At 34.5% G+C, this 13,968-nt stretch overlaps 1 protein-coding gene across 2 annotated transcripts in view; it reads right to left on the bottom strand.

Moving 5' to 3' along the window:
• Window positions 1–13,968, bottom strand: part of GABRG2 (gamma-aminobutyric acid type A receptor subunit gamma2) — a 112,103-nt gene that overhangs the window by 63,197 nt on the left and 34,938 nt on the right. For both annotated transcript variants that reach the window (XM_053907066.1, XM_053907067.1), the window contains exons 4-6: window positions 12,840–13,060; window positions 9,765–9,847; window positions 6,201–6,338 (exon numbers count right to left, since the gene is read on the bottom strand). In XM_053907066.1, the coding sequence (XP_053763041.1) occupies window positions 6,201–6,338; window positions 9,765–9,847; window positions 12,840–13,060 (442 nt within the window). The remainder of the gene's footprint in view (window positions 1–6,200; window positions 6,339–9,764; window positions 9,848–12,839; window positions 13,061–13,968) is intronic.

The raw sequence follows: 13,968 nt of genomic DNA, 5'->3' as shown, positions 1-13,968 counted from the left end.
TGGCCCAGCTCTCTTTACGTTATTCTTATGTTTTCTTCTATTGAAACCAAACTTAATTTTTTTTCTAAGTCAAAGCTTAAAAATAAAATAAAACTCAATTACTATGAAGTTTTCCATGGATTCATTTTAAGACATTACATTTCTTCAACTAGTTTGAAAGTATATTTTTGACTAAAATGAACTCACAGCTTACTGTGACCCAAAGTCACAGGAGACTGTGAGATGAATGCACAGTTGTTTCTCTCCTACCAACTAGGTTTCTGAATTTTTTTGTTTATTTCAACCTCTTCAGAAAAAAAAATACTGTTAACTTGTATCTTTTTTCCCCCTTTTCTTTCCCTTAAAATAGTTCACCTCTATTATGAGTAAAGTTTTCAAAAGTGTCTCCCTGGTTTGCCAAAGACATCTAAATTAAAACACATCGTGGAAGGTGGGAGCTTTTCTTTTCTTTTTTTCTACTTGGATAATTATTTGACCAATACATATAGGCTGATACAGGTAGAGAAGGTTGGATTTGAGCTTGGTATTAAATAAGGAATATAGGACACAAAGACATGAAGTACGTACTACCTATACAGAACACCTCAGGGGGTTAAGGGTATGGGGGAAGAATAGTGGTCAAGCTTTGAAAGTATAGGGTAAATTTTAAATATTTTAGAAATGAAGCAATGAACATGGACTCTATCCACAGAGCTGGTATTTCTAAAATTGTAGTCTGACCGGTACTGTTGGAAAGTAAGGTAAACTTAGTGATACAGGGACTTTTTATTTTAATATTTATGTATTTCTTATAATAGAAATTAGGAAAATACAATAAGCACATGGAATCCTAACCAAAATGGTGAATTAAAGACAAAAAAGTAAATAATATCTAATGTTCATGGGTTCACCAAAAAATTTATGAGGATTTTCATGAAACACTGAAGTTTGCATCCTAAAGAAAATATGGAAGCTTTCATGGTATTCTAACATGGGAAGAATGTGATACATTCTGTGTGATTCAGAATGATGGCACTTGGATCACAGATTCTCCTAAGAAACTTATTTGCCCACTTTTGTAGCCCACACATCAGGATAAGAACATGAAGGAAAAAAGTTCTGCCTGATACTAAAAATCATGTAGATAATTTGGTGAACTGGCAATGGCAACATGACCAGAAAGAACAAAGTCTTCTACTTCAGAGTAAACAATGAGTAATGAGAATATACATAATAGAATTCTGCACTGCTTATTAAATTGAGAGAAATTTTGCAGGTTTATCAATATAATTGTCATAAACAATCAATTCTACAATTGCTACTCATCAACAACTCTAGGCAAGCCACTATACTAATAACATCATGGGTACAAAGATGATTAAAAGAAGTGAATTTTGTGAAATTTGTGATTTATTGGAATGAGGGGGCAGAAAGGGGTAAATAAAAAGTGCCTAAGCCCTATGATCCAGCAATTGCACTATTAGGTATTTACTCAAAGGATTAAAAAAAACAGACTCAAAGGGGGTACATGAACCCCAATGTTTATAGCAGCATTATGAACAATAGCCAAACTATGGAGAGAGCCCAAACGTCCATTGACTGATGGATGAATAAAGAAGATGTTGTGTATATGTATATGTATATATATATATATATATATATATATATATATATATATATATATACACACACACACACACACACACACACACACACAATGGGATATTACTCAGCCATCCAAAATAATGAAATCTTGTCATTTGCACTGATGGAGATGGAGCTAGAGTGTATTATGCTAAGCGAGAAAAGCCACTCAGAGAAAGACAAATACCATATGATTTCACCCAGATGTGGAATTTAAGAAACAAAACAGATGAACACATGGGAAGGGGAGGGGGGAAAAGAAGAGAGGGAAACAAACCATGAGACAGAGGGGGTGGGGGAGGGGCCAGATGACTGAGGGGTATCAAGAAGGGCACTTGTGGTGAGCACTGGGTGTTGTATGTAAGTGATGAATCACTGAATTCTAACTCCTGAAACCAATATTGCCACTGTATGTTAACTAACTAGAATTTAAATCTAAATAAATAAATAAATAAATAAATAAATAAATAAATAAATAAATAAAATTAGCAGGGAAAAAAGTGCCTTAAGCAACACAAAGCAGAAATTATGTCTTCATAAAGTGGGTGAAAATGCTCTGAGGGAGAGTTAATGGAATGATGACGATGATGATAATTATTAATAAGAATGTCTTCTATTACAGAGTCTTTTCTGTGTGTCAGAGAAAGTTTTAAGCATTTTTAATTGAGTGTATTACTTAATCCTCAGAACAACCCTGAAATATTGGTGATACTGAGCTTAAATATATTAAATAATTTATACAAGTTAACATTCAAACTTGAGCTGCCTGACTCCAAGAGTACACATTTAAAAATTGCTCCAAGTTGTTTTGATGAAAGGTAGTAAAGACCTCGTTGAGGAGATGCTATGCTTTTAAGCCTTAAAGTCATAAAGAAGGTAGAAAGGATTTGCGAAGCCATTCAGAGAAGAAAAATTAAGATTCAGTGTGTGTATAGGATTGGCTATTTATATTCAGAAAAATATAGTTGGATTAGTTCTGTCACAAGGTGGGAAATTATAGAAAACAATGTTGGAAAGTTTCTGAGAACAAAAGCTTGTGCTTAATTGACCTACTAAATTCTTGAAACATGGTGAAAGTTGTGTTTTCAGAAGATCCATTAGACCACAGTGGGAATAAAATAGCATGATAATTAAGAGCACAAGTCTAGGAGCAAATCACTTGAACTCATAGCCCAGGTTTTGTAACTGATCCCTGCAGTAAACGAGCCTCTAGAAGTCTGTTTCCTCATCCACAGTGATACCTTGGGTGTGATGTGTAGGAAATAGGACCATGGCTATGAGAATTCAACTAGGTTGTTTGGATTAAAAGTTTGCTACAGTACATGTAGTTAGTGCTCAGTAAGCGCTAGCTTTTATGATTAATGTGTAAAAGATAGACTGTGGAAGAGAGAGACTGACAGCAGGGACATAACTTAATAGGCTACCAACACAGTCCAGATGGGAACAGACAAATCCTGAACTAGGACAGGGGCATTGGCAACAGAAAAGAGGACAGTTACACAAGATGCTTTAGAGGCATAAGTGCCTTTGTGATTCATTAGAGGTGGGAGGTAGAGACATGACTCTAACTGTTCACGCCTGGCTCACTGAGACAATGATGGTGCTATTCCCAGATGCAGAGCAATTATAAAGACATGATGGTTTGGAGGAAAAATCATGGATGCAGAATCTGTTTTGATATATTGACTGTGAACTAAAGATGTTCTTCAAGTCATATCCATCTACCACCGAGGCAATATTATTCTCAAGTATGATACAGATGTGACTGGTGGGAAATTAAGAAGGTTCAGGTGGTGTGAGCAAAGGTTGTCACTGATGACATTGAATTACATGGTGAGAAGATTCTTTCCTGAGAAACGGTCCTTCTACTCTTCTGTTTACATCAATGAAATGTTTTACTTTGGTGCCAGCTGCAATTTCCCATTTCTCAAATATCTTTCCTTCCCTCATTTTCAATATACTCAGTCTGCAGAACACTAATATATGCACTTAAAATTTAAGAACATTTGTTTGCTTTTCATTGTATTTTTGCATCAACTTCTATTGTGTCAAATGCTTCTGCTTTTTCATTATGGCCCTAATATGAACTTTCTTTTTAAAAATTCATTTTACTAAAAACAATAATGAATCAATTTAAAGAAAAAAATACTAAGGAATCAGCAGTATAGTCACCACTTGAATATAATAAAGTCATCAGAGGTGGGCTTGAATGAATGAAGGTTAGAAAGCCTTGCAGTAAGCTAGATCAGATATTAGGCGATATTCTCACCCAGTTTTGACCAAGGCTTCTTAAACTCATATACATTTATGGTAAGTCTAGGAGAAAATCACATTGTAATAATGTATTTAAAAGGAGTATAAATTTGATCTGATAATTTCCCAAGAAAGCTGTTTTTATAACTTCCTTGTAGATATTAACTAGTTGTAAAGCTCTGCTTTGAAGGTAAGAATGGCATCAGAAATCAAACAAAAGGTCATGCAGAAAATTCAAGTCATTACAAAATCAACTGTCATGAGAATCAGGCTGCCTCTCAGCATTGGTGTTAAGTTTCCATTCAGTCCTTTCTCTTCACAAATACAACTAAGATGGCGCTGCACACAAAATACAAACCAACAAGAGCAGGGAGTGAACAACAAGACCAACAGGGAGGCTAACCACTGTATTAAAATTCACAAATGATGCAATCAATTAAATCATGCTACTCAGTAACTAATCTGATATCAATGCAGTCTTGCTTTGATTTCCCTAGTAAGATTAATAGCTTTGTGACACCTTGGTAATATTTCTTGCCATGCTTTAAGTAAGTAGGTCATTTTCTTCTGGAAATATCTCATAATAGACAGTAAATACTCTAGATCATTCTCAAGATGAAATATTGGGGAGGGAATGATTTCGGCCCTATGATATAAAGCCAACACTTCCCTTACCACCATTTGGTTTTATTGCCCCTCTGGGCTCAAATGACTAAAAAGACTGGCTAGTCATCAGTTTTGGGGTTCTGTTTTAGGGTGCTGGAGCAATTACAGAAATATGAATATACAACACAATTTAATGCCCAATTTCTCATTCTGGAAGCATGCAGACTTAGAAATTATTTTTACACATGTTCTTCCTTTCACAGATGGAAAGCCAGTTCTAAGGCAATCCTAAATCTTTTTTAGGGACCAAATAAAAGACTGTTCTAGTACTTGATGTTCAGGATTTGCAGTGAATAAGGGAACAGAAGGCCACTTTTCAAAAATATACTCAAGCATTTCTTTGACCTTCTTTTATATTCTTTTCGCAAATTAAGAGAGTTGGAGAAATCTGCAAACACTGTTGATAATAGTGTTAAGACCAGATAGTACTTTGATTTGGAGAATGATGGTTACGAAGATATAATCTTAAATTTCTATTTTTGCATAGGTCCTTAACTTGCTTCTCTGTGTATAGCAGACCAAGACCTTATTCCAAATTAGTCAACACAAAAGTATATTCTATGAATTTCAGGAAAAAAACTCAGGTTTGTGCAAATAAATCAACAGAAAACAGTTCAACTCACAGGAATATATATCAAAATACATGTCTTAATAGACATTAATCTGAGAACCCATCATTTATATTTGAAACTGGGACATATCTAACTCACTTAATTTTAAAAGGAGTAGCTGGAATAATTTGCTTGGAGTATGTACTCAACATTGCAGAGGGTTTATACTGGCCACCCAGGAGACAGATATGGTCTCTGAAATAGGTTTAAATTATACCACATGGGTTTTCAAATAAATTCAATTAATGCCATTAAAATCCATGATACTTGTTGTAAAAATAAAGATTTTGAGTTTCTCTTAAGAAATCTGAGCTCCTGACCATGTTAGGTCCCACACGCACTTGTATTAGTTTATTGAATGCTCGCTAAGTTCCAGGTATCATTCTAAGCACTCTTCTTTTTTGTTTTTTTGTTTTTTGTTTTTTGTTTTTTCCTTTATACACACAGTATGCCTGTGAAACAGGTTTTTTGTCCACATTAGTTATCTTGCAGATTTAATCCCTGAGAAATTCAGTAATTTTCTCAATATCTATAGCTAGTAACTGATGCAGTTGGGGTTTGAAACGAGGCCTGTCCCTTATCCATGATAGAGCCAGTTCAAAATATTAAATTAATGAATGCGGAATCAGTCCATATCCATTATGATCACATTTCTGTATTTGCAGAAAGTTAATTTTCCCTGTGTGATTACTTTAAATGCTGCTATTTTAATATACCATAAAACTTATTTCCTAAAAGAAACATTACACCTACACCTAATAAATATTGTCTGCTTTTAAAATAATTGCTAGTCATTTTTGCTTAAAGAAATTAAGCAAATAAGTTACTAATCCAATTTTAATCCATTTTGCTTCAAACTGATAGAATCCATTTATATTTATCTATTATGCTAGAATACCAATTATAATTTTCTCCGGTAAATTAAAACACTTCATTTAATGTTCCACATATCATTTGTAGACAGGTATTGAAAAGTCTGTGAATTATTTATACCAGAATATTAACTCTGGAAGGGGTCACTCAAAATTCCTTTCAAGAGCATCTTACCAGAAGTTGTCTTCACTACTTCAGTGGTATTTCTCAGTCCAACAAATGAAAATTGATAAAGCCTCCATGATCTTGTGTCACCTACTTCAACAGAACTACGCTTCCATTGGTAGACAATTTCTTCACGTGGATAGCCATCTGCCATAAGATGGAAAAGCACATATTTAAAATTATTTATAAATGAATGTATGTAGCAACCACCTTCCATGAACAAGACACTGAGGTAAGTATGAGAGAAATGGTGTTTTAAGTTAGAAAAGGATCTTGAACTAAAGAGCATCACAATAGAGGAAATAAATACATTGACATCTTATCCCAACAAGAAGTTAAAAAGTCATAAGGTCAAGATTACCCTTGAAAATAACTTAATTTGCATAGAAGATATGCTATACATGGTTTCGTATATACTATACGCATGCTTTACATTGTCTGAGGTAAGATATAAAAAGTATCCAATATATGATAAATAGCACATATGCAAGATATTATTTTATGATGATGAGGAGTAAACAAGGCAAGGTTTTGAGAGTCATGCAGAAACAGAAAATAATGGAAGAAGACACTTAAATGCCTCTCCAGGGTATGCCCTTAGAGTGGAAGATGACTGAGAAAAATAACTTCAACTATTTACATTATTCTCTCTCTCTCAATTTGTTGGGACTTCATTTTAATACACGCAGAAATCTACAATTAACAGTAGTAAGTAGTGGGACGCCTGGGTGGCTCAGTCCATTAAGCATCCAACTCTTGATTTTGGTTCAGGTCATGATCACCCGGTTCATGAGTTTGAGCCCCACATTGGGTTCTGTACTGACAGTGTGAAGCCAGGTTGGCATTCTCTCTCTTTCCCACTCTCTCTGCCCCTCCCCCCCCAAACTAAATAAACTTAAAAAAAAAAAAGTAGTAAGTAGAAATGCCAAGGGGAAGATACCAATGAGCACTATGTAGATTCTGAGGAAGTTAATTATGTTCAGCCAAGAGAACAGAAAGCCTTCATGAGAGAGGTATTGCACTGATTATGTAGAGATTATCAGTACCATTTGCTAGCCATAATACCCTAGACAAATTTCTTTGTTTTTTTTCCCTCAAGTATTTGTTTATGGAGATGATGGCAGTACGTATTTCATGAAACTGATGCCCAATGTATAATTGTTGAGTGGATAAACATTATGAAGTAAATTATAGAATAAACTCTGTAGGGGTGCCTGGCTGGTTCAGTCACTAGATCATGCAACTCTTGATCTCAGGGTTGGAAGTTAAAGCCCCATGTTGTGTGTAGAGATCACATAAAAATAAAATCTAAAAGAAAAGCATAAACTCAAGTAAAAACAGATAGATAGATGATAGATAGATAAATGATACATAGATGATAAATAAAACTAGACATCATCTCAACTATTTATGAACTAATAATCTATATAAGTCTTAATTATGGAGGCTGATTGACTACCTGGAATAGGATCCCTAATGTGTTCCCTTTTTCTTTTCTTTTGGTCCAACTAGGTGTGTGTTGTGTGCTTATTAACTAAGATGAAAGAAAAAAGAAAGCATGATCCCCAGACTGGTATGGAGAAGGGGTAGGGGACAGGATGTGTTGAACCAAGAAAAAGAATAGTAATGTTAGGGAACTCCCTATGGAGAACATGTTGATGATTTAACTTTTTTGATAGCAGTAAGAAACATTAAGTTGTGTTTGGGTTCAGAAGACAAGTGTCAATCAGTGACCTAAAGACACAGAAATCACCAGCTCTAGATTTTATCTGACTCAGAAGAGTAGTCCCAGTTGAAAAAATAATAGAAAAGAAGTCTCATCTCCTAAAGCTTGGGGAGGATTTTACTTAAAAATATTCCATTCTTGGATAAAGTAAAACATATGAAATAAGATTTATAATGGGAAATTTTCTTTTTTTAATTTTTTAATGTTTTATTTTATTTTTGAGAGAAAGAGAAGCAGAGCATGAGTTGCGGAGGGGCAGAGAGACAGGGAGAATCTGAAACAGACTCCAGGCTCTGAGCTGTCAGCACAGAGCCAGATGTGGGACTCAAACTCATGAACCCATGAGATCATGACTTGAGCCAAAGTCAGACACCTAACTGACTGAGCCACCCAGGTGCCCCAATTTAATGGGAACTTTTCTAAATAGATATGATACATAGTGATATTTTGCCTCTAGTTCCTTCTGGAATTTATGTAATGATGAACAGATGATTGCTGCTTTCATCATTGTTTTTTTTTTTTCTTTTTGAAAGGACAGCTATTATTATTTAGTTGGTTTGTATGGGTCTCTGTCACTCCCTGCCTGGGAAATTCTACTTATAGAAATATAAACTTAAAATTCATAATAAGTTTTTCATTCTGCCTAGTATGCATAGTTGTCAGACCAAAAATAAGAAAGAGGTGAGCAACCTAACGTGGACCTGAACAATTAGTGAGGCAAACATCTGGGGGACACTGAAGCTTGGGTTTGGTTCAGACAGGAAATTATCTATGAAGCTTAATTTGTATTAGAATCATCACAGATCATTTTGCTATATAGTCTATTGCCTGATAATAATAATAATTAATAAAAATAATAGAGCTTTTTACTGAATCCTATTGTGTGTGAGGTAGCATATCAAGCATTTTACATATATTACATCAACAAAACAATATTGTGGGAGGGCACATCTCAAAGTCTCTGCTGGGCACCTGAGATTGTGGATTCACTGCAAGATTTAATAATTTGCTCAAGTCTATAGTGATGGAGTTGGGATTTGGACTAGACCCAAAAGACACCAAAAATTAGTCTTTTACTCACTGGTAGGTAACTAGTTCTAGATATTATTCAAACTCCAGATGAAGTGGGTAATTTTCAATTTTGCTATCTTTAACGCATATACTGAAATTGAAATAAGCAGATGACACTGTTAAATCTATGTACCTCCTGCTGGGTAAGGGAGAAAATAAATAGCAAAGATGCTGCTACTCTCTTCTTCTGAGCCAATAGGTGGGAGCCAGGAAGAAGGATGTAAAACCTACCATTATACCTTTCCATTGAGTTCAGGCCTAGCTTTACAATCCTTCTTGAGAAAAGTCTCTGGGTGGGGTGTGTGGGTGGCTCAGTAGGTTAGGCCTTGGACTTCAGGTCAGGTAATGATGTGAGGCCTGTGGGTTTGAGCCCCACAATGGGTTCTGCGCTGACACCTCAGAGCCTGGAGCCTGCTTTGGATTCTGTGTTTCCCTCTTTCTCTACCCCTCCCCTATATGTGCACTCTCTCTCTCTCAAAAATAAACACAAATTAAAAAAAAAGAAAAGAAAAATATCTCCAGGCAACCACTACGAATTTATTAAAAATTTATGCCCCAGTGAAAGCTACTTGTAAATTCTAATAAAATAGATCCTTTTTTGCAGGAATCACTCTAATAGGGTTAAGCTGGTATTATGATGAAAGTAACTGTCAAAGTCTTCAAAGTCAACAACATTGCTTGTTTCTGCATTCTCTAGGAGTATCCCAATTAGTTGGCATTGCAATTAGGAAACTGTTGGTGAGAGAGGATACAGAATACAGAATGAGATTACTTACAGCTGGAAAACTCCAAGGGGCAGGAATGTTCGTCCATTGGAAAATTGTGCAACTGCAATTGGCACTCTGCATCAATTGTCAACCTAAACAGAAGGATATGAAACACAAATAGAAAGAGTTTAGACACAGTTTTAAGAATGTACATGAATACAATTTTTAATGACTATTCTTAATCTTTGTTCCTGGAGAATATATCTCATATTCCTATTGATAATTCAAGGTGATTCTCCCTGAAGAAACCCACCAAGTCCAGGAGAAAATTACTTAAGACTTAATGTAGTCCATTCCTTTTCACAGAACAAACAATAGGATCTCATTGGTTTCAATTCCATTTTTTCCAAAATTTATGACCACGTAATTTTTTTGGCAAATTAATTGCACACATGAGATTGCTTGGTGAATATATTTAACTTAACAGAACAAATTGTTTTAGGAACTTAAGCTCATTTACTGTTTGCATGTAAATGAATGCTGATAATTCTCAGATCTTATCTGCTAATTAAAGCAGAACCTTCTGTTTGTAAGTACTTGGTAGCTGTTAGATTTAAATTACTATATGTGAGTTTTAACATACTTATATTTCACAATGGAGTATTATGCATTCTTATAATGGAACACTATGAAGCCATTAGACAGGATGTTACAGAGTAGAAGAATACTTAATAGCAAACAAGAAATGTTAAATACACATATACAGACATGTTTGAAAAATGTTTGCCAGTGAACCTCAATTAGTTTGCATCTGGGGTGTTTATTAAAGTTACAGATTTTCTGGATCTCGATATAGGCTAGGACTCTAGGATGGAGAAGTTTAATGGAGTCCCAGATATTTTGACCATCTTTGGACAAGTAGGAATATACTCTAAAATTGTAATGGCAGTAGGTTGATTATTTTTAAGATTTCTTATTTGTTAGCTATATTTCTTACAAAGTACATAGAATAATCTTGAAATAATAAAAGTATTATTTTATAAATATTAATTTATTTTAAAAGATTTTATAACTCAGCATAATTATTAATTGGGGAGATTTCATTTTTCTATGGTATAATAGAGCAACTACTGATCTTAAAATATAAGTAATAATTATTCAGCCTTTAATCATCTATGTGACACTGGGTATGATAAATTTTTCTCTCATTTAATAAATGTTATTATCGCTTTAATGTACTTTAACTTGTTCAGTCACAAAACTAGCAGCACAGTTGAGATTTGAACCCAAGATTATTTGTCTCTAAACATGAAGGTTTTAATCATTGTCATTCAAAAATTATATGCTCTTCCAAAGAAAAGGTTAGTTTTATTTGTAAGTGAAATTATAATTAATTTGATATTTTATTATTTTCAAGTTCAACTGGAATTATTAAAATTGAAAACACCTTTAGAAAGATTGCAGATACAAAATAGATACACACATATATAATCTGTGCACAAATATTCATAACTTATAGATTGGCTACAAGAATAAAATCATCTCTATAGATTCACAACTCATTCAAACTTTGAATCTTCCAAGTGGGATTTTTGAAGTGACTTCCATAATTAAATATTGGATAGAGATTCTACAAGTTATTACAAGTTGAAAAATGACTATAGTTATGAGGACAATAAAGGGACTTGAGATAGTGTGAGTGACTCAATTTTGCAAAAGCCAGACTGAGCTCTGATTTATCAAACTTTGATTTCCACTAGATTCTAATTTCAATCATTACCTTATCTCTCATTTAATGAAACCCATGATGAATACAAACTATATGCAATGAATTTCTTTTGCAATTGTGGCCATTTTTCCTAGTTACTGATCTTGGGTGGGGGAATGTGTCATGAGGGTGGTGGTGCCTTATTTCCAATAATCTCCATCAATTCCTACCTAATTCCTCTAAATAAAAATGTAACCAAGTAAAAACATTAAACTTACTAATAAAGCTTTGAGATATACCTTCTAGCACCAAGACCCCTGCAACCAGATAGCTAGCTGCCCTTAAGTCATATACATAGAAATTCTGGAGAGCTGCCCTAATTCATATTGATAGTCAGATAGAGCTAAAAACCAAAGTCAGATCTGTCTGGTTCTTAAGTTTATATACTTACCTATTATGATGTTTAATAATATACTTTCACCCATTTTAAACCTCAACATAAAAACATTTTAAATGCATGTAAGTATAAGGGGCGCCTGAATGGTTCAGTAGCTTGAATGTCCAAATTCAGCTCAGGTCACGATCTTGCAGTTTGTGAGTTCAAGCCCCACATTGGGCTAATTGCTGTCAGGGCAGAGTCGGCTTCAGATCCTCTGTTCCCCCTCTCTGCCCCTGCCCCGTTTACACTCTCTCAAAAACAAACATTTTTAAAATAATAAATAAATAAGTAAATCAGTAAGTAAGTAAATAAATAAATAAATAGATAAAATAAAGTGCTAAGATAATGGCATACAGGAATTTAAGTAGAAAATCTCCCAAATGTTATTTCATATTTAAGTTCTGAAAATAAAAGATACCTCCTTCAACTTATCCCTAAAGAAGTCTATTCCCAAAATAGCCAATAAATTAAGTCAAATAGCCTATCAGTGTAGTGGGGAGTGGGTGCTGGCAGATAGAACTCATTGTAGTTACTTGCTATTGTGCAGAAAAGAAAAGGAGGTACAGGAGATCTCCACACCAAAATTTCTCCTTTAGCAATGGTTTCCTTGGAAACAGAGACATTTCCAAGCATAACAACTGGTGATCCCAATGGTAACTGTGTTTCAGTCTCCTTATTTTAAAGTAGCAGGACACACATGCAAAAGCCAAGGCAGGCACAAAGATCAGGTAACCTTATGAAGTCAAGGGACATTTCATGTCCGTGTGAGAAAACAGAGTTCTTACATTAGTCAAAGAAATAAGTTCTACCTATAACTTTGCAAAGCATATTGAAAACAGAAAGAAATACAAATTTTGTACTACCACATACTGTTTTGATCAAACATGCACACCCTGATGTAGGTTTGAAATTTCTTTCATTCCTCTTGTTTCAAGAGAGTGTCGGTGATCTTTGTTTTATTCCCAGAGATTACTCTTTTTCTTTTTCAAAAGAATACCTTAAAGTGTAGAGCACTCGACCATCATTCCAAATTCTCAGCATCCTATTAGGGGTGGTTATCCAGTGTGCATCAGCTTTCTTGGAGTTTCTGAAGAAAGTGTCTGGAATCCAGATTTTCCCTACCATGTTGCTATTCAATCGGAGGACTTTAATGGTGCTGTTAAATTTCAGACGTCTGTCATACCACGTTTGAGCAAAAAATATGTCAATTGTATATTCCTGTTTTTTTTTTAAAAAAAAAAAGGTGAAATAGAACATTTTAAACACAGAATTGTAATGTAGAACATTTGTTTGTATTTATCATTTGTATTCTCATTACCAACATAAAGCAAACGTACTCTGGTTTTAATTTTAAAGAAGGCAAAAGCTTTGCTAAGGAGATACATCCATCTTTTATAGACAAATTGATAAAAAAATAGACCTGTTTAGATGAATTCTAGCAAAAGATCATAGTTGTAATATAGTCATTTGCATTCAGTGTCTGTACAGCAGTTTCTCACGTTACTTTGGGCCAGCTAATTCTTTGTTGTGGGGGCTGTGTTGTGTATGTTCGAATGCTTAGTAGTAGCATTCTTAGCCTCTACCCACTAGATGCCAGTAACACCACCACCACCACCCCCAACGCAACCCCCTGCATATTGTGATAGCTAAAAATATCTTCAGACATTGCCACATGTACCTTGAGGAAAACAATCACCTACGTTCAGAATCACTGCTAAAGAGTGAACAAAGTCCATAATACTCAAAACAGTCCTCAACTGGAGCTCTGGAGGACGGCTCAGTTGCCTCAAAATAAAATTGGGATCTTTAAGAACCTGCCTTGTTAGGTAGTGTGAAGATGGAAAAGGAGAATTCACATAAAATGGTTTTGGTCTGGCAGATAGCAAAAACCAAATGCAAGGTAACTTTTAAAATATTTTTACTATTATAGTTGTCCTTTTCACTAATAACGAGGAAATTAACCAATTAAAAAATAATTTTTACTAATGTGCTAACTCCATCACAAAGCACATTCACAAAGTGCTGTGATGAGACAGGATTCTATAATGACTATGCTCAAGTATACATCACTAAATTGGCAATGATTGACTGTACTTAAAGAGAAGTAAGTTTGATGTGAATTCAGA

This window comes from Panthera pardus, unplaced genomic scaffold (genome assembly GCF_024362965.1).
Source record: "Panthera pardus isolate Hobbes unplaced genomic scaffold, ASM2436296v1 HiC_scaffold_2, whole genome shotgun sequence".
Classification (NCBI taxonomy): Eukaryota; Metazoa; Chordata; class Mammalia; order Carnivora; family Felidae; genus Panthera; species Panthera pardus.
This window is presented reverse-complemented; position numbering and strand designations above follow the sequence as displayed.